Source organism: Euwallacea fornicatus, chromosome 17, assembly GCF_040115645.1.
Source record: "Euwallacea fornicatus isolate EFF26 chromosome 17, ASM4011564v1, whole genome shotgun sequence".
Classification (NCBI taxonomy): Eukaryota; Metazoa; Arthropoda; class Insecta; order Coleoptera; family Curculionidae; genus Euwallacea; species Euwallacea fornicatus.
Genome location: NC_089557.1, coordinates 471,205 through 491,568, shown reverse-complemented (window position 1 = coordinate 491,568; position 20,364 = coordinate 471,205). Strand labels below are relative to the sequence as shown.

General features: G+C 48.7%; 1 protein-coding gene across 8 annotated transcripts in view; it reads left to right on the top strand.

Annotated features, from left to right (window-relative positions):
- Window positions 1-20,364, top strand: part of LOC136344557 (serine/threonine-protein phosphatase 2B catalytic subunit 2-like) — a 46,557-nt gene that overhangs the window by 6,085 nt on the left and 20,108 nt on the right. For all 8 annotated transcript variants that reach the window (XM_066292120.1, XM_066292119.1, XM_066292117.1 and 5 more), the window contains exons 3-5: window positions 13,641-13,765; window positions 13,870-13,981; window positions 15,014-15,159. In XM_066292120.1, the coding sequence (XP_066148217.1) occupies window positions 13,641-13,765; window positions 13,870-13,981; window positions 15,014-15,159 (383 nt within the window). The remainder of the gene's footprint in view (window positions 1-13,640; window positions 13,766-13,869; window positions 13,982-15,013; window positions 15,160-20,364) is intronic.

Below are 20,364 nucleotides of genomic sequence, written 5' to 3'. Positions count from 1 at the left end.
CTCGCCGTCGGCGCGACCCGCGAGTTTGCGCACTCGATTAGCCGATTGCATTTGGCTCTAATCGCCGCAAATCGGCCGGCGCGCGTCGCGACCTATAGTCCAGTTGGAGTTTTGCGAGCGCCGGTCAACCGCCCGAGAATCTCCCCGCTGTCGGCCTGAGAGAGCCTCAGTTTTTTCCTTTGGGTAGTTGGGGGGGTGGGGGGGGGGGAGGGGGGGCTCGAGTCGCGCCCCTGGTCTCCAGCGGAAAAGTAGCTTGCGACCAGTTGCCGATGGCCATCTTTCAATGTCATCGAGGCCAGGGGCGTGCGGCTAGAACGGAAGTTGCGGAGATTATCTCGTGGGGAGAAAAAAAAAATGGAGATTTGGGGCGCCGCGGGTTCGCCGGGAAATTACGGTGGGAGGGCAGTTTCGGCGTCTTTATTGAAATTTAGGTTAAAACGAAAAGTGCTTCACCGAAAAATGGTAATTCAACCCCCGAAACGTGTTTCCTCCCCGGCAAATGTGCTTTATATTCATCTCACGTACATGATGGCTTCATATTATTTATATTCGTCCGGTGATGAATTGTTCCCCCCCCCCCCCATCTCTCTCTTGCCCTCCTCCTTCTCCCTCCTTCGGCCGTGGTGGAAACGTAGGTACCCTTAAGTGGCTCGTTAAACGCGGAACTCCGTTAGCATTTAAAACGGAGAGGAAAACTCCTTCGCAACGATATTTCAATGGGCGAATGCAATTGGGCATGAATGTCAGGAAAGTTCTATTCATAATTTCCTGCCATTTTTAAACGATCCGAAACAGCTACCGTGCCTCCGGGACGTTTCGAATGGATCATTAACTCAGTTATCCAAGGTATTATTTACCCATTGCCCTCGGATCGGGGCCCCGATGGCAATGTAGAACGGTGATTCACGTGAGGATTCCTCCGAAGGAAAGTTTTTCCGTTTCGGGTGCGTCAGGCTAGAGAGAAACGCCAATAACAGTCCTCATTAAAACCAAACAGGTAATGTATTTTAGTTCACATTAGACCGGGGCAATTCAAAGGTCAATCCGAGCCTAAAAATAGCTCCAGGTAACACAATTTGCCTCGTTAATATTTGGTTTTATATGGTCGTTATGGTCAAACTTCGAGTTCCTCAAATGCAACATCTCCGCGGTACCGTCGATAGCGCGCTTAGGGAGGAGCGATGACGATCGATTCGCGGCGAGGAAGTAGACGCAACGACTAATCGACGACTTATCGATATCGAACACTTAGCAAGGAAAGGGGGAATTTGTCGTCTTTCAGCTTTTTTTTTTTATTTATTTATTATTTTTTTTTAATGGGCCCCAGGTGAGGCCTGCGACATAAAAGGTGACAATTATCGGGGCGACCCTTCTCGCTCCAGCTCCGGAAGGACGATCCGAAGCAACCTCCGACTGCGAATTTTCCATAATTTCCACGTAGCAATTGACGAAATGCGCTCGTTTTCCTTCCTTTTTGGTGCTTTTAATCAGCCAAACAGTGCATGGCGACACGGCTAATTGATCGTAATTAATAGCAATCAATTCGGCGCTCTCAGTAATTAGCTACACAACATTCCGGCATGACTCGAGCCATAAAGGGGTACGACGCGCCCCAAATCCGTCCCCGATCAATGTCGAAGAACTCCTCTCACGTCGATCCGGTCCCGTCCTCCTCCGCAGTCATCGCGGGCCTCGTTCCTCCTCACGGGCGCCGCCTCGAATTTTCACATCGCCGCAATTTCCGCTTTTCCAAAAATTCCATTTTTTTTTTTCCCGAGCGCCCAGTTCCGGAATCGGGAAATGGAAGCGCTCGCTCCCGCGCTGGTGGAACGTGGGAAGCGGACCTCCTCGCTCGAATCGGTCCGGACGCAATGAGGCAGAATGGGCGAAATTTTGACGTGTTTTTGCAAGTCGCCGGGGAGTCACTCAACGAGCCCCGGGGCGGCGAGGCGCTCCGCAGTTTTTATCTAATTAGTTCAGGTTTCACCGTTCTAAGGCTTCAATCGATACATATACATATATATATATATATATATATATATATAGGAAAATGTCGCCGTTACTCGATGCGAAACCGGCGTACGTCCGCTTCGAATTCGGGCACGTCACTGGTCGGCAACCACCGAGGGAGAAATCGCTAAATAACGCTTTTCGACGTTCAGACGAGCGGAATCTCAATTCTTTTAAGTGGAAAAGTTGAGCCAAATATTTACCAGGACGCCTATGTCGGGGCTCGAATAGAGACGAATCTTTTATTGGATCGTGACTAATGATCTCACGCGGAATCTATTTAGTAAACAAATAATGAAAAACGTGTTCGGGAAAGAGCAAACTTTCGTATTCCTGTTTATCTCCCGTCGCTTTTCCCGGAGAATGGGAAAGCGACGACGAAGCTACTCGAGTTACGTCTCGGAGTACTGAATTTCCCGTGCGGCGCCGGGGCGCGGTACGTCCCCGCGCGACCAGGGGCGACATATTCGCCCTCGGATTTTTAAGGAGCTTCGCAGTTTCGGAAATATAAGATTTTCGGGGAAATGATTTTAAACCGATCTGTTTTTGTTTCTTTCACATTGGGAGATCTCCCGCTGCGCAGTTGGTGGCGCGCACCGCGCCGGCACGGGCCGGCGAGCAACGTGGCGACCACGTGAGCGTTCCGAGGAAACGCCGAGGGACACTTGGTTGCACCCTCCCTGTTTGTTCCCGATTATCGGGGACCTCAAAGCCGCCACTTCCCGCCACTGCAATTAAAAGCCGCGCTAACCATGTCATTGGCGTACCGCGGACCTTTCGAGTCGGGCCCGCTGCCAAGCCAACACAACACATGTTCTATTATTTTATTTTTTGTTGTTGTTTACTTCGAAATCGCGCCGCGGACGTCCCGTACTTTTTCTCGTTTCGAGTGCACGTTTCTTGCGCAATTTCGCACGTGCAAAGATCAGAGGCTCCAAAACGCCCACGAGCGGGGATCCGCGGGACACCTCCGGACTTCCCCGGGGAACGGCGGCGGGGTCGTTCCGTGCGCGATCCCTCCCTCCCTTCGCGGCAAAGTTCCCCTGCACGAGGGGTACCGCGTTCAATTATTTAAATCGCGCCAAGACGCCCGATTTACTGTTCGCAGTTCAGAGGTACGATGTCAAAGCCGGGGTCAGGTGGGGCCCCGCGCCGCCCCTGTCCTCTGCTCCAGTGGCAAAGGGAATAAATTCGGCAACTATCGACCTCCCTGAGTAAATTAAGGGCGAAAGGGAGGCTGTATTGATTTATCACCTTGCACAATACAGAAAAAGGGCTCTTCAAGTTGGAAGAAGCCAGCAAGGTGCATCGCACACAAAACGAATTTTCCTGCATTAAAGTTGAAATTGGATTTAAATGGAAGTTCGTGTAATCCGGAGCGGCCTCTTCCCGTTCGCGGGATAAAAGCGAATAAATTTTTATTTTGACGGCCAAATTGGCTTCTCATCGCGCTTTACTCGGGGCGTGTCTGCTCCCAGTTAATAACTGAAAAAACTGGCTAAACGCAAATGCAGACAACGATAAGAATGCACGCGAGGCGGCTCGAATTTACGAGGTCAGCGAATAAAGAAAGTGTTATTTGATAAGCATCGAACAACGTTTCAGCCATAAAGAGAGAAAAATTAATTTACGAGACACGAAAGTGGGAAATTTCACCGAGGACGATGAGACCGAGTGCGACGAAACGGTCGAATTTTGTGCGAATCGCACCCCCCCCAAGGCGAATTTCGCGCGACGCCGCTGGAAAAAAAATGACGCCCGAAAAGCGGCGACATTTCTGAAATCTCGAGCCCGGCGGACCGAAACCGATCATTTTCGGACGCAGCTGTGCGAGGCGATCCGCCGCTCGCGCACTCCGACAATGCAGAACTGCTGCCGGCTGCGTTCTAAATTGACACTTTCCCCGAAACGTGTCCGTTCCGACTTCCCGTCCGAAACGGTTGTTTTCTGGACGGGCCCGCGTTTTTCCCGTGCCCGACGCGACAGCTTTCAAACGGAGACGTTACTAGTTGCCATGGCGACGGCCGCTTCGGGGCCTAGTGCGCCGACAATTTTACGGGGCCGAGCGCGGGCCTTTCCTCGTCACTCTCGATTTTAACCAAAACGTTAACCCGAAAATCCGGTTGCTTGTTAGGGACCGCAATACCGGGTACATTATTCCGAATTCTCGACTCTGACCCGGTCAGCTCTCGGATCACCTGTTACGTGTAACGCCGAGCTGCTCCCCCAACACAACCTGCGATACGTATCGATTGGGGCTTGGCACTGTGCCTGAATCTGACCCACCTGAACGTTACGAATTCCCCAAATCCAACATCATTGTAACTACATGATCGATCGTGTTCCACGTTGCATAATCAAAATATTAATCAACTTCTGGTTCGCGCTTTGACGTTGCCGCGTCGGATACGTTAGTTAACGTCTTCGATAAACATCCAGGGGGCACCGCGAGCAAAGTACATTGGGGGAGCCGAGAGTTACTCCCGTGCATTTGTCAACGTAAAGTTAATGCCGAAAGTTTGTGTGGGAGTTTTGGCTCAAGCGTCGAAAACGGGGCTCTACGCGGCCGGATTTGGCGGGAGGGGGGGAGGAGGATTAGACAGTGCAAAACGAGTGGAAAACTGTACTTTCCAATTACTAAATTTTCTTCGCAAGTACACGTGCGGTAATCCCCCCCCCTCACATCCTCCTCCTCCTCCTCCTCCTCCCCCCTCCCATTCCGTTTTGGCTTATCCCATTAACCCATTGCCGTCTTCGTTTGGGAATCGCTTCGAACGGGCCCGGCTAATGACACAGCATTCCTTTTTAGAAGCACCTATTGTCCCGTTTCTCCCTTATCTGTCCTTTCTCCCTGCCTGGTATATAGAATTGAGGCAGATATTCACGCAGATATCCGATACAAAGGCTCCGTTTCGTTGTCATTAACGGATGAAAATTGAAATGTGTTGAGCGTTCATTGAAAGCTCCTTTAGATCTAATTCTGCGTTCGCGGAAAATGATTTGTGCGTGTGAGTGCGTGCGTGCGTGTGTGTGTGTGTGTGTGTGTGTTTGGCCGTGACGTATTTCATGGGGGGGATCGCGTAGGGCCGAACGCGAAACTCCGGAAAGGGTCCCGTGGCTCATGACAATGAGGAAAACGTTATGTGTCATAAAGGATCTTCACATTTTTTTCCATTTTTTTTTCTTGTTTTTCTTTTTTTGCCTTGTTTTTCCCTTTTTCTCCCTTTTTTTTTCCTTTTTTCCCTTTTTTTTCCTTTTTTCCCTTTTTTTTCCTTTTTTCCCTTTTTTTTCCTTTTTTTAAAAGTTTTTTCTTTTTTCTTCTTTTTTTTCCCTTTTTTTCCTTTTTTTTTAAAGTTTTTTTCTTTTTTTCCCTTTTTTTCCTTTTTTTTTAAAGTTTTTTTCTTTTTTTCTTCTTTTTTTTCCCTTTTTTTCCTTGTTTTAAATAGTTTTTCCCATTTCTCTACTCGATTTTTCCCCTCCCTGTCGCATTTTCTTGCAACAACCCCGATGTCCTCCGCGGCTACTTCGGTTTTTCCTCAAGTCCCGCAGGCTCGCATGTCCTGTCCCCTCACGCTGATTTCGTTACCCTTCGACATTGACTTCTTCGCCCTGAATTTCAATACCCACGCAATAGGGGCAGGTTGCGGAGGCGACGGGCATTTCAAGGCTGGCGAGGCACATTCTCGCCGCTTCCCAACGAAAGTTGGTTCGATTTCCAGTTTCACTGTCGCGGTCGCTCCATGTTCAAAAATTTATTGCACTTCGAGTGCGGCAAAAATCTAATAATAACGCCGGTAATGAAACCTCTCAATAATAGAATTATTGCTCGACACATCGTAAAACTTACGCCTCAATGCGTTGCCAAGTTTCTGTCAATACAACGAGCATTTTCCAGTCCACTTACCAAACATTAGAATTTGATTCGTCGCGAGCTGTCGAAAGTCACTTTCAACCGCGAAATGTGACAGCTCAAGGTGGCGGCGCCGTCAAAACTCTATATGAAGTTTGACAGTCCGGTTGTCACGCATCCTTCAACGGGCGCGTTCGGAGAACTTAACCGCACCGACCAGGGGCGGTAAAATTTGATTTTTTAATCAATTTTTCGTAAAACCCAATCGACAGGTGCTCGTCAAATCGTCCGGCTCGCAGACCGGAAGCTGTCGAGGGATTTAAGCTTCACCGTCGCGACTTCGTCCGACATTTCTCTGGGTTTCTGGAACGACGTAACGGGGGGAGGCGAAAGAGAATTTTTTTTTTTTTTTGGGTGAAACGTTCGGTCCCCCTTGGGGGATGGCGGCAAAATCGAGAAACAAATTCGAATAACGGGACAGATAGCTGTGGGGAGTGAATGATGTAAAACCGGCGGTAAGCTTGAATGGCCGAAGAAGCGGAGGAGGAGGTAGTGAAAGAGAAAAGGAGAGAAAGAGTGCGGAAAATGGAGCAACGGCCGTGACCGAATGAATGCCGACGCAGGGCCACCACCCGGCCACCGCATCGATCGGCCACGCTCGCGCTTTGCGGATGATGCGGCCGCAGAGACCAACAACAACAATCATTCAGATAAAACCAAAGAAAACAATAGATACCCTTACACTATCAGGGGGGAAAAGTGCCACTTTCCACCCCGACAATACGTAGAGAGGCCCCTTGACAAATCTCTTTTTTTCACTTGTGCAAGGGGGAAAGTTATAATGTGACTTTACGTACACGTTTGGTTTTACTAAAGTCACGTGATCGAGCCTTCCTATTATGTGGCCAACTGATTTCGCATAAATTTCTCTCTCCCTCTCTGTCTTGCTCTCTCCTTCCCTATGTCTTTCTCTGTCTCCTTCCCTCTACCTTTCTTTTTATCTCTCTCTTCCCCTTTGTCTCACTCTCTCTCTCCCCCTCTGTCTCATTCTCATTCTGTCTCACCCTCTTTCTCCCCCTTTGTCTTACTCTCTCTCTCTCTCTCTCTCTCACCCGGCCATTTAAATTCCACCAGAGTCGGACAGACTTTGACGTAGAACTTTCTTGAACTTAGGGATACAGGGTGTTTCGTAACGCGTGTCGGAAAACGAAGAGGCGTGCGCATTGGGCTCGTTACAACAAAAAAAAAGTTCCTGTCCACGCGGGTCCGCAAACGCGCCGCTTCCGAGATACAAAGTGTCAAGAAAACAGTTTGTTTTTCTCAGTTTTTTGACGATATCTCGGGAACCGTTTGAGATGCCGAATTCAGGTTTGTATGCCGGTCGAATGTCACTAAACTCACGTGATCAGACCTTTTCATTATGTCATCGAATGTTTTCGCACTCCCCTCCCTCTCTTTCTCTCTTACCTCCTCCCTCTTTCTCTCTTACCCCCTCTCCCTTCCTCACCCTCCCTGCCTCCGCCCCGCCCTCCCTCCCAGCGAGCTTTCACCAGAATCGGATGAACTTTGACGCTGAACGTTCTCGAACTTAAGAAACCCTTCAGAGCGAGCCCGGGATAAGCAGATTTCACAAGAACTTCCTTTCCCGGATCTCTCACATACTTCGACCAGCTTTGGATTTTGACGTGCCACCATTCGGGATTGGCCCGAACTAACCCGGATTAACTTGAAATCCTGATTGCAAACAGCTTCGATGCAAACTTAAATACCCCAATTTCACGGGCACCTCCTTGATCATCTAGTCAGATGATCAAGGAGGTCGTCGCCAACATGTGCTGCACCATTTCGCAAATTTTAACGTGACACATCTGTCGCCAACAGACGTAAACTGCAATTTGACATCAATCTGTCGCCTGTTCGATAGACTGATGACAGACTTAACGTGTCACTTCGTACAAATGTCATCGGCAACGGGCGAGTGTCCACTTAGATCGGTTAGATTTCGCTTGGACCGCACGCAGATTTCGTCGTCGCGATTTCGCACAAGAGCCGTGTGAGATGGGCGGAATCCGAACCTTCTCGATCGATTTGACAGCACGTTTGACGGACACTTGACGTCGCTGTCACGGATCGATTGAACTCGAGGAGTTTTGCGATGTTGCCATTTCGCCGTTGGTCGATCATTCGTTGACCCTGCGTCGGATTTTTCGAAATTATTCGACGTTCGCCCCGATTGACCGTTCGATTGTGGTCTTGGGGCCACGTTCGGCGTCGACGTACGAATTACCATCGGCGTTACGAAATTTCGGTCAGAATTTACACTTCCGGTTAGCGATCGATCTGCAAACTGAAAGTTCACGTTGAGCCCGTTTGCGAGTTGATGAAATATGTATTAGATAAGTGGGGCGAATGGGAGAGTTCCACCTCCCCGGTTCGGGCCATAAAGATGTATCGAAAGGGGCAACTCGGCGAAATGGACCCCCCAAGGCCCCTCTGGGAAAAAGCCTGCTCGTTTGAAGACAGTCGGTTTTTCGTTTTCCCATGAGCTTCGTCCCAAACAAACACGAAAAGCAAACCCTCGTCTCTTATTATTTCTGGGCTCGCGTCATCTTTTGCTCGGTTTGCTACCCCGGCTTGTTGTGCACCCTTCGATCTTGAAGGGATTAGATGGACGGACCGTGAAATGACGATTTCTCTATCTTGAAAAAAAAAAAAAGATGAGTTTTTGACCAACATTCGGACACGTCCGAAGGTGTCAAGAGGTCCCTTCGGGGGCACGGATGTGGCACGTTTGCGGGCGAAAGCTTGAAATGCATCGTGGCTTCACATCGAAATGGTCGATTATCGAAAAATAAACGTGTTTAACAACATTGTAAACAAAAACAGATCAGGTCGTTTCGGCGAATGCAAAAAAATAAATAAAAACAATAAATAATGCCGGACACGAGAACGGGACACTTCGTGGAATCCATTATGATCAATGCAAAACTTGAAATTTTTTTAACACTCCTTGCGGCACATCCCTTCGAGTCGATAACGGCCTGACATCGACGGTTCGCGGAATCGATTAAACCCTCACCCAAACGGAAAATGGGAATCTTCGTCCATCCTTCCTGCAGGACGTTCCAGAACTCGTCCCGATTGGACACGTTCCTGTCTCGGATTTTTCGCTTTAAGTGTTCCCAGAGATGCTCAATTGGGTTGAGATCCGGCAACTGGGACGGCCACTCCAACACGGGGATGTCGTTATCGTTCAGCCGACGGGGATGAATGTTTAGGGTCGTCGTCCTGCTGGAAGCGCCGAAGTAAGGGCGTATCTTCATCGGCAAACGGCTGCATGTGGTCCTCAAGGATGAGGATGATTTACATTGAAATCGATCCGTAACTCCGTCAACTTTCACCAGCGGTCCAACGCCGGACAGAGGAGAACCTCCCCGTGCTGCCGCCACCGCGTTTCACTGTTGGTTTTCGATGGTCGGGACCCGACCTGATCCCCGCAGGTCGAGGAACTGAACTTCTCCCAGAATGGGAATATTGACTTTGGTTTCATCATCGAAGGGGACGTTCCTCCGCTTTGAAGGGGGCCAGAACGGACGTTCCTGAATAGCTTCAAGTCTGGCTCCTCCGATCTCCTGAGAGCTTCGAGGCTTCTTCGGTGCAACTCTTCCTACCAGTTCCATTTCGCCCGACCGACCGTGTGCAGTGCCATCGGTTATGTTGACGTCACTGTTGTTAGTGACTTTTTGCCTCGTAATCCTGGAGGACCTGCAGATGACGTTTCTCTAATCCCTCGATCGGTGGCGGCATTCGCTTTTCCCGGACGTCCAGGTGTTAGACCGCCTTTTGTGTCCCCGAATTTCGATAAAATTTCGGACACGGCCCCTCGGCCGATCTTCAACGTGTTTGCAACGTCTCTTTGGTTGCGGCCACCACGTGACGTTTGGACCGTGTAACGCCAAAAAAATGCTTTTTCTGTGACGTATTTCGTGTAAAATGTCCAACAAGCGGCGACGCCACACGGTCGTCCATACTTCTGTCCAGCAAAAGAATTGTTTTTAATAGCAACTTTCTTGAAAACGACGTCCCCAAGCCGAATATCGTACGGCGAATTTGGGAACGCAGCTCTACCGTTATTTTTTCGTGAATGAAATATGCGAAAAAGTGAGAAAAGAGTTTTGCGAGTGACAGAGGAGTAATTTCACGCTACCAGCGCGAATTGCGCGTTAATTTCGCGCCGCGGCGTAGTCCGGAGTTACCCGCCACTGGTGAGATCGAGTTTTGCATGCACAAAAACCCGCTAAATTTCGCCCTAAAAGTCTTTTAAACCCCCCTGAGGAATGATCGGTTTTGGTTAAGTGTCAACCCTCCCTTGGGTCCGTAAGACGCTGACGCGACTCGGCGGACAGGCGACCGCCATCGAAAATATACAGGGTGTTCGCGCGAAAACTCCCTCCCCCCTCTAACTTTTCGGTGTGGTGAAGTAGACATTTTTTCTTAACGAAAAGTGCTTCGGAGTTCATGCAGTTTTTCAAAATGACCAGCGGCTTTATACGGGGCGTTCGGCGAACGCGCGCCGACCCAACGTTGCGTTTTTTGAGGAGCAATTACGCATTATTTCTGTACATACTCAAATTCTGCGTTTTGCTGCGAATTCGACGACACACAGGGTGCCCCCGAAATGTTGGGCAACAATTTAGGGGGCTATTCTCCGAGAAAATCTAAGAACGCCCGGTCCTTCGACGACTTTAGGAAAGGTGCGTTGTCCCCGTACCACCTACGACGCGTTCGGGTTCCTCTTCCTGCCGATTTGTCCCTGAGGATTTCCCTTTGCCAGGGGCTTCTGCACACGTTGGTGCAAATTTCCCAGCTACCGTCGTTGATTCTTTTCACCGATGAAGCAAATTTCCCGAGAAAAGCAATAAGAGAAATTTGCATAACAATCGTGCATGGGCCGAAGAAAATCCATACGAAGCACTTGAAGGTAATTTTCAACACCAATTTTCGTTAAACACTTCAGCTGGAATTGCGGGTGATTAGCTAATTGGACCGATATTTCTGTCGGAAAGGCTTGCAGGCGCAGTTTATCGCAACTCTTCCGAACGGTCGCTTCCCCAAGTCCTCGCAGACGCACCACTGGCACCCAGAAACGCCCTGTAGTTCGTGCACGACGGAGCACCAGGGGATTTTAGTGGGGTTTCACGCGAATTTTCAATGGAAACTTGCGGAGTTCGCCGGGTTGGTCGTGGCGCACCTCACTTAGGGCCGGCTAGATCCCCAAACTCGAACCCCCCGGACTATTTCCCATGGGGCCATTTCGAAGCGTCAGATTACACAGTTATGCGATGGGGGAAGCCCGAAAGGTTTGCGAAATCGCGTGGTTGATGGGGGCGATTCAACAAAAAAAAAATAGTCCTGGTGTTTTTTCGAAGGAGTCCGGCTGTCAATGAGGAGGAGATTAGGAGCAGGCAGTGGCGTCGCTTTTAGTCAGTTTCGTGAAAAACTTTTATCATCTTCTATCTAGGGAACAAAGCATTTTTCCTCGAATTTGGAAAGGTGGGAAATATCTTTGAATTTCTCAGAGAATGCCCCCCCGATCATCTGCCCATAATTTTTTTTTTTTTTTTTTTTTTTTTTTTTTTAGAAATTTGAATTATCCCTGAAGCGATTTGACGTGCAGTTACAGAATCTTGATCTGTTTCGAACATGAATATCTGTCCGTTTTTGCACAGCTGCAAACTTGCAAGCTTCCATTTGGTTCCTTCTTTGAGACTTCGTGTAATAGGCCTCTAACTTGATTCGTTTGCAAACTTCAAATGTGCAAAAAGGCACTAGGATTTTGCCCATATTACTTTGGGATTCACCGATCCCTCCTTACTTTTTTTTCGAAATTTTTTCTTTGATTTTTTGATTTTTTTTAAATTTAGTTTTTGCTTTTTTTTTGTTTTTTGATTTTGAAAAATTGTGTTTTTTGCTTTTTTGATTTTTTAGAGATTTCGTTTTTTGCATTTGTTTTTTTTTTTGCCTTTTTGATTTTTCAAAAATTTTGTCTTTCGCATTTTTTTTTTCAGTCTTCTCAAACGCCTTCCCGCCACGTGTATTCCTGTTAGGTTGCACAAGAGCATGCGCTCCCCTAGGCCCGAAAAATAAACGCTTTTTCTGTTTAGAAAATAAAAAAATAATAACAAAAACCTTTCGAAGCGTTTTTCCCATATTTCACATAAATCGACGAAACTCGGCATCGTCCTTCTTCAGTGTGCCTCATTTTCCACGAAAAATGTCGACCGTAAACGCAATAAATCAATGGACCGAGACAGTCCATGACAATGAAAAAATCGATGTCCGCCACTGACCACATCGGTCGTATTGTCTTCGTGGTACGTTTGTAGAGCTCCACCGTCGAACTATGACGCACGCAATATTTGTAAATATGTCAAAAATCGTGAGATTTGAGGTGTCACATACCGGGTCGTGCGCTGAGCGCGGGTCAGACGCGTACGGCCTCATTCGGGATTTTTCTCAAAAATCCTTTGTGCAGTTTTACACGCTACTTTAGGAGGCAAATTTCGAAAATATTTTCCTTTTATACAGGACCTGTCAAAAAACGATACAATAAAGAATTTTTTTTTTTTTTTTAATGGAACGCCCTATATATTATTGCATTTTTGGATTCTGCGTTCGATTTCTTTACAAGTTTCTATGGAAACAGGCAAATGGGGATAATGTTGTGTTTTTATTTATTATTCAGAAAAAGACACGTTGTCATCTCTACTTGTCCGTTTCCATGGGTGTGTCCGTCGCATCCACGTTATAAATTGGAACTGGGTTAGAATTAGGGATGCGCCGCCCATGCGCTAATTTGCAATACAAAATTACCCGGAAACCACGCAAATTTAGTATAAATAATTAAACGTGAAATTTCGCTCTGTTTCGATGTAGTCTCGTAACACATCAAATCAGTAGCAAGGTTCCATCGGAAATTATTAAATTTCGACGTTCGGGCGGGCTCCGCCTCCGTCGACGCCCCGTAGATGGCGCCGAGCGCAGCTCGGCACCGATCGTCTAGTGAATCGCTGCCGAAACGGGGTTCCCGAACGCGTTTCCGTTTGTTGACGATTCGCAATCCTGCGAACGTCTGTCGCTGTCACTGTCAACGGTCAATCGCTCGGAAACTGTCAGCTGCGAGAGCGCCGACGTGCCAATAAACTCGCATCGAAATCGAACGCGGAATCCAAAAGTGCAGCAACGTACAGGGTGTCCCACTCGGGAGAATGACATCTGTTTCGCCGGGCGCCCCGCGCGGAACCGCCCACTCGGCGAACTCTGCGCGGGGCGGGGGGGGGGCTTGAAAAGCGGTTTCCGTCGGAGACTTCTGTTTTCCGCAGTTGCGCCGTGTCCCGAGAGGTCGGAGCGGCGGAGGGGGTGGGGAGTTTTCGCGCGCGCCTCGAGCTCGAGGCGGCGGTCTGCGCAGCCCGCCGGAACGCGACCGGAACCGCTACCGGGTCGCACTTTTTCCCAACGCTTGGCCGCTTATGGCGTCGAAGTTTGCCGCATTAACCGGGTTCGAGATTGAATTGCGTTTGATCACGGAATTAACGGGGAGAAATACGATTTCATGCGCGGATACCGTAAGGAACTTGTTTGGAAATATGCAAATTTACCACATGCCCATTCTAATTAGTACACACGGAGTTCGGACAAAGTTTCGAACAAAGTGCGTGCATAGCTCGATATTTTACTGCTGCACATGATGATTAATGCGGTTTTTCTCTTTCTTTTTCAGTTTGTGGAGATATACACGGTCAGTTTTATGACCTTATGAAATTATTCGAAGTGGGGGGACCTCCCGCTAGTACAAAGTACCTTTTTCTCGGTGATTACGTTGATAGAGGCTATTTTAGCATAGAGGTGAGTCTTCAATCCCGACACGGCCGGAAAGTCGTGATTTTCCTCCCTTTTTCTTTTGTCCTTTTTTTTGTCCTCTTTTTTTTTTTTTCTTTTTCAATTTGCAGTGCGTACTGTACCTGTGGGCTTTAAAGCTGTGTTACCCGACCACATTATTTCTGTTACGAGGGAACCACGAGTGTCGGCACCTAACAGAATATTTCACATTCAAACAAGAATGTAAGTATGACCCGACCCGAAACCTGTCCCGGGAGCAATTAACACTAATTAAACATGCGAAACAATTAACGATACGTCTGACGACGTTTCGAATCGGAAATCGACGGCGGCAAGCGAAAGTTAGATCGGAGCCCTGAAGTTTCGGGAGTCACTTCCGAGTCTAATTATTGGAGAGTTTGAGGGTCGGTTAAGTCGTCGGGGGCAATTGGATTTTCCCACCCGCCGGCGGCGGCGGCGATTTCGCGCTTTTCATCATCGAGACAAATCCGAATCGGCGACGTGCACAAAGGGCCCCCCTTCGAATCGGGGAACAACGGCCGGAGTGGTCCCCGACGAACCGGGAGCGGTCGCTCTCGAATTCGGACAAACGTCCCCGAAGGACGGTGGGAGCTGCAGATCCGAAAGGGGCCCCGCAGGTGGCCGGAGGGACGGTTTGCGTCTGAGAACTTGTTGCCGGACAGAGGGACCGACTTCCGCCCGCCGCGACGTAGTTCCGCCTCCGGTTTCTCAGCCGCCCGGGCGAGTTTCGTCGGGCCGCGGGGCGGGCCTCGCGAACTTCGGACGGCTGCTTCAGGCAGCTTCGAGTTGACGGACGAAGAAGGTTTTTTTATGAGGGGGAGTAAAACGGGAATGGAACTAAGCCTGCAACGAAGCCGAACCAAACAAGAGGTGAGGTGGGAGCGAAACGTGGTCCAAGGGAGTCGCGCCATCTGGAACCCTCGCCTCCCGAGTCGTGCGTGTCGTCGGCGGCAATTGAAACCTCCGCCCGGAAAGGGTCCACGCGGAGCGTGAGGCGGTAAATCTGGATTATTCACATTTCGCGTCTCCCGAAACGGCGTATATCGATCCGGCCCTGTCCGTGTACTTTATTTAAATGAACGGGCCCGTTTCGTCCATTGATTTATCGCGAAATCCTGACGGGATTTTTCGCCTTCCGTTCCAGATTTCGCCGTCCCGTTAATTAATAATACACACACGTCCTCGGTTTGCAGAGACCCCCCGCCTGACGTTACGTTTTGTTCTCTTGTGTAGGTAAAATAAAATACTCGGAACGAGTATACGACGCCTGCATGGAGGCGTTCGACTGCCTGCCCTTAGCGGCGCTCATGAACCAACAGTTCCTGTGTGTCCATGGAGGACTGTCGCCGGAGATTCACAATCTAGACGATATACGAAGGGTAAGTCTTCCATGTTTCGTGAGATGTGGTGCGATGTAGTGCGAGCCGAACGTGAGACGCAAGGGGTAGCCGACGTACGCCCCCTCCCCCGTTGGAACCCCGCAGTCATTGGTGTGGCACCGGGGGAGGGGGGGGGGGATTCCATCGCGGTCGGAGGGGGAACGGGCGAGGCACATCGCAAGGAAATGTCTCATCTATGTATGCATTTGCGTACATGCTAAAATTTCCTTAGTTTTCCCGTTAAGGCCGGATCGCCATCAGCGAAAAACGTTGCTGCCGCAATGACATTCTTTGGACGAGAAAATTGCTTTACGGTCCTCGTTTCGACTCATTTTCCCATCCGGGAGATTGGAAATTTATTAATGAATCTGACAATATAGGGGAGAAATTGATTTTATATATATATATATATATATACAGGGTGTTCCAAATCCAATATGCTGTGTCATCGCTATTACTGAAACGGTAAGAGTTACGGGGTCGGCTGAAGTAGAAAAAATGCGCCAAATTTCATTCTCTTCTAAGAACTGTGAGCAACGTTGCCAAATGGCTTTTAGTTTGTGAGTTTTTGTGAAAAAACTAAATTCGGTCAAATTTAATTTTCTAAATAAATCGAAAACTAAGGGTTTTCCATCAAAGCGTTTGACACAAAAACTGCATGGTTTTCTCATGTCCACAAACCGGAAAACTTCAAAATTTAAAATCTTGCTCAGTTTTTGAGATAACGACAACAATTTCTTAAATACGGACCTGCACGTTTTTCGGCCATTTTTTTAAAGTTCTTAGTAAGCCCTTTACAGTGGCGTGTCGCAAGATGGAATTTTTTGACGTTTCAGTTAAAAAAAAAATAAAATAAATGTAAACAATCAGCATATCTGGTTTTTCCCCGCTTGAAAACCGCATTTTGATTGATATTAAAATTCGGACGCACGTGGAGTTTGAAAAATTTATTGCAATATTATTTTGACAGGCCACTTTAGGCAAATAGCAACATTAATAACATTTCACTGATTGCTAGGCCTCTACTAAATAAAAATAAAGTTGGAGCATTTTTCACTTAAAACCCCAGGACCGGCCTAGCTCGTTGAGATGAAAATACGATTTTTTTTTTACCAAAACGTCAATCTCGCGCTACATCATCGTAAAGGGGTTGGGAAGAACTTCCAAAAATAGCAAAAAACGCACAGGTCCGTATTAAAAAAATTCAAGTTGTTGTCGTCGTCTCGAAAACTGAGCGGCGTATAAAATTTTGAAATTAACCGGTTTGCGGGCATGAGAAAACAGTGAAGTTCCTGTACCGAAGGTTTCGATGAAAGACCTTCAGTTTTCGATTTATTCAGAAAATTGAATTTGACCGGATTTTCACAATGACTCGCGAACCAAAAATCATTTGGCACATTTTTCCTCAACTAACCGACCCTGTGACTCCCACCATTTAATAAATAGCAACGACGGCGCGTCGGATTTGGGACACCCTGTATATATATATATATATATATATATGTCTCGAATTAGGTTCTAAAGTGCAATCTAAAGCCGACACAATCGAACCGTTGCAACAATACATCGTTAATCGATCGTCCCACATTGAGCCACAAAGACCGCAGAACCAGAAGTGGGGCCCATTTTCTTGATAGTCCGTGAGAAGGTGTTTCCTCCCCGGTCTCGGACCGACCTTAGGATTTACGATGGGTGCGCAAATTCAGGAACCATTTCAAAGACAACAAATCTCCGCGAATATCGATCGAGAAGTTACCCCCCCCCCCCCTCCCCTCCCCCACACGCACACACACACACAAACACCGTCCAATTGAAGTTTCGGTAATAAAGGGCTTTTCACGGTGGTCATCACGTAAAGGGTCGAACGAAAAAATGGACTGTGTGTGTGTGTGTGTTTAGGGCCGCAATCGATCTTTGAGCGTTTTTACGGGAGGACGATGCGGCAGCCCTTATTGGACCCGTTGGATACGTGCTTAGCGCGGCCATTACGATTTTTCCACAGTTTCATTTAAAATTGGAAAGTATCTTTGGCGTATAGCGGAAAGTGCACGGGAAATTCAACGATCTCTTCCTATCTATCTATCTATCTACCCCCCTCACCCCTCACCCCTCACCCCATCTCACCAGACCGAACTCGGTTTTTAGTAAAAACACTGTTTGACCCCGTTTCCTTCGGCCACTTTCCGTGGAATGTTCTTTCTTTGAATGTAGATTTTGCACAGATCGTAAACAAACAACACAGAAAACACTTATTGCTACTCCCGGCTGCAAGTTTTAAGGTTATCAAGCCGTGCACCGCCCCCCCGGGGGTTCGATATCTCCGGCAAAGTACGGAGTTCACATGGTTCATTTGAGGGATATTGCAGTCGGAGGTTTGTTTCGCGGTTATAATTGTGCCCTTTATTGCCTCGCGCAGGCGAGACCGTATATCGCGTTATTTTCTGATTTCGCTTCTCCCCGCGATTAATAACAGTCGGAAGCGATTGGGCTCGTTTGGAAAACTCCCATCCCTCGTCGCTCTGATTGTTTCCACCTGCAACGCCGAAGTACATTCGGATCGGTTCATTTATCACCCAGCAGGATTCTTCCTGTTGAGCCTCATTAAGCGGCAGTTAATCCGGGGATTATCGCCCCCCCCCCCTCCTCCTCCTCCTCCCCCCTCCACCTCCACCACCCCGACATGGCTCATTATTTCGGGCATCGGGAGGTCGGGGCGAACCTTAAACATGACGAATGATTGATCGGGCGACGAACACATTTCGGACCGGCCCGTGGAAGTCGCCCCCGCATAAACTGGAACTTGGAGGAGTGAATAATCTTCCGTCGTCTTTATTTATCTTAAAATTCATTCGTCGGATAAATCGCGTCAAATGGACCATGGCGGCATGTTCCATCATCAATTTTCCCTTCGTGCCGATCCTCATTTTTCACGTTGTGTTGTTGCGGGCCGCGGGGCAAAAGTAGAGCTGCCCGGATTAAAAAGTCGTTACAACATAATAGATTTCTTTCGCTCCGGTTGTTGTGTTAAGATTGGATTAAATCAACACGGGAAGGAATCGTTTCCGGCATACAACATCGCGGTAATAAATGCCGAAGTAAAGTCATATTAAAGTTTAAAGCGCAATACGAAAGAACGGTCGCCCGTAAAGGGCGACGTTTAGGGGGTGCGCGGCTCTATTGTCTCGTTTTAATTACTCCATAAACTGGGGAACTTTTACGGCGGAGCCTCGTCCCGCTGAGAGCGCAAGAAATTTAATACCGGGGACACATGTTGTGTATCGAGTGACCCTACCTTCGATAGCGTACCGGTGGCGGGAAACGCGCCCTCGAATAAGTGAATCGCAAAATCGCCTAACGTACAAATTTCGCCTTAACTCCTTTCCCCCGTACGTTCCGAACGGCGTTGGTGGTTCCCTGGGCGAAGTGCGGGGCCCGTTTGTTCACTGGCACGCGGCAGTTCCCCTGGGCGCCGATAGATGGTCTGGCGCTCGAACAACGCAGCGGAGACCCCACCGTTGAAACCGTTCGCCTTCGCCATATCGTCAAGAGATCGCCGCACCTCCGACTGAGAGCATCAGTTACGCTACTGGCTCCATTGTGCCGTTTTAATTGCCCCATAAACTGAGGGACTTTTATAACGAAACCTCGTCCCGATGAAAGCACAAGAAAACTAATACCGGCGGCACACATTGCACGTCACATAACTCTATCTCAGGACGATAAAAACTGAGCTTTCTATTGTTCGCGTGCGTTATTACACGGGGGTGATTCAGATTCGACGCTCATCGTCGGAATCTCGGTAACCGTAAGAGTTGCGGGGTCGGCCAAATTGGGGCGAAGCCGCGCGATTGGGTGCCCAGTGAGATGCCCCCTTGAAGTTTGGAAAGTTCCCGTTGGTTCCGGAGGTACCCGTAAAAACCGAAACTTTGGAAAATGGTTCTCTTCTTTACCGGTTACTTAATTGCCGCTTTTTCCGTCCCAATCCAAGATGGCGCCCGCGGGAAGAACCGACGTCGGGGACGGCCGCAGGTCCGACTTCGAATGTGACATCACCACCGTGTAGAAGAGGAAAAGTGACGGTTACGACGTGTCGCTCGCTGTCAATCGTCCCATTTTAATAACCGCGGTAAACAAACGTTTTTTCGGAATTTCGGTTTTCTCCGGACGTCCCCGGGAGCAGTGGGGATTTTTCGAATTCTGAAAAATCGGTTCATCGAGCTCGGAATTGCGCAAGCTTGCCCCAGTTCAGGCGGCCGCGCGTCTCGCATCGGTCGCCGAGATCGCGGCGCGTCCGCCTAACCCTGTACAACCGTCGCAACACTGTACGGGGAAGAACAATTGACGGACGCCTCCTTCTGACGGTTGCGCAATTCGTTGCTCGTCGACGAGTACCGCGGGCGAACCGGCCGCCGTTCAGCGTTCCCGTCTGAGCCCCCATCCCGGGCGGGTTCGGAACGTTCAGTAAAATATACAGGGAGGCGCCGGGATAAAAAAAAATCGATTTCCCGGCGCGTCCGGGACTCACGTAAAAATTAATAAATGAATGCGGTTCTCGCCCGGCGAAGAATCCTAGATTTTTTTTTCCCCGCCACAACCTATAAAACAGGGCCGTCACCGCGAAAATCGATCCCCCTAATGAAGCATTTAGGTTGCATAGTTCGTTAGACTCGCAGTCTGGAAGGCCATTTGTCTGGCTCGGAGCACTTACGGACGAGATTAAAGTTATTAAGCACCAGATCCGTATATAGGCGGCGAGAAAAGTTTAGTCTGGATGACGCGGAGGGTCTCTCTCTCTCTCTCTCTCTCCCTCTCTCTCCCTCTCTCTCCCTCTCTCTCTCTCTCCCCCCCTTCCCTTCCTCATCCTCCTCTTCCTCACGAGGTCGAATGGGCACAGTGCGACGTTGAGATTTGCCCGTAGTAAAACTCCCGACCCTCGTCTGCTTATTAGTAGTTAAAATATGGAAATGCGACGAGGGCAACCCGAAACAACATAAACATTTAGTACGTCGTCTCGGAGTTAGTAAACACCGCAACCTTAATGTCATAGGGCCAATGTTCCAATATGAACTCCGGGGAAGACGTTCGCCGTTTAAAAACTGAATATTAAACGGATAAAATTGAATTGCCTTACGTGACTCGAGGCGATTCCTTCCGAACTCGTAAACGACATGACTCTGTAGATGCGGTTCTTTACGGCGACAGAAC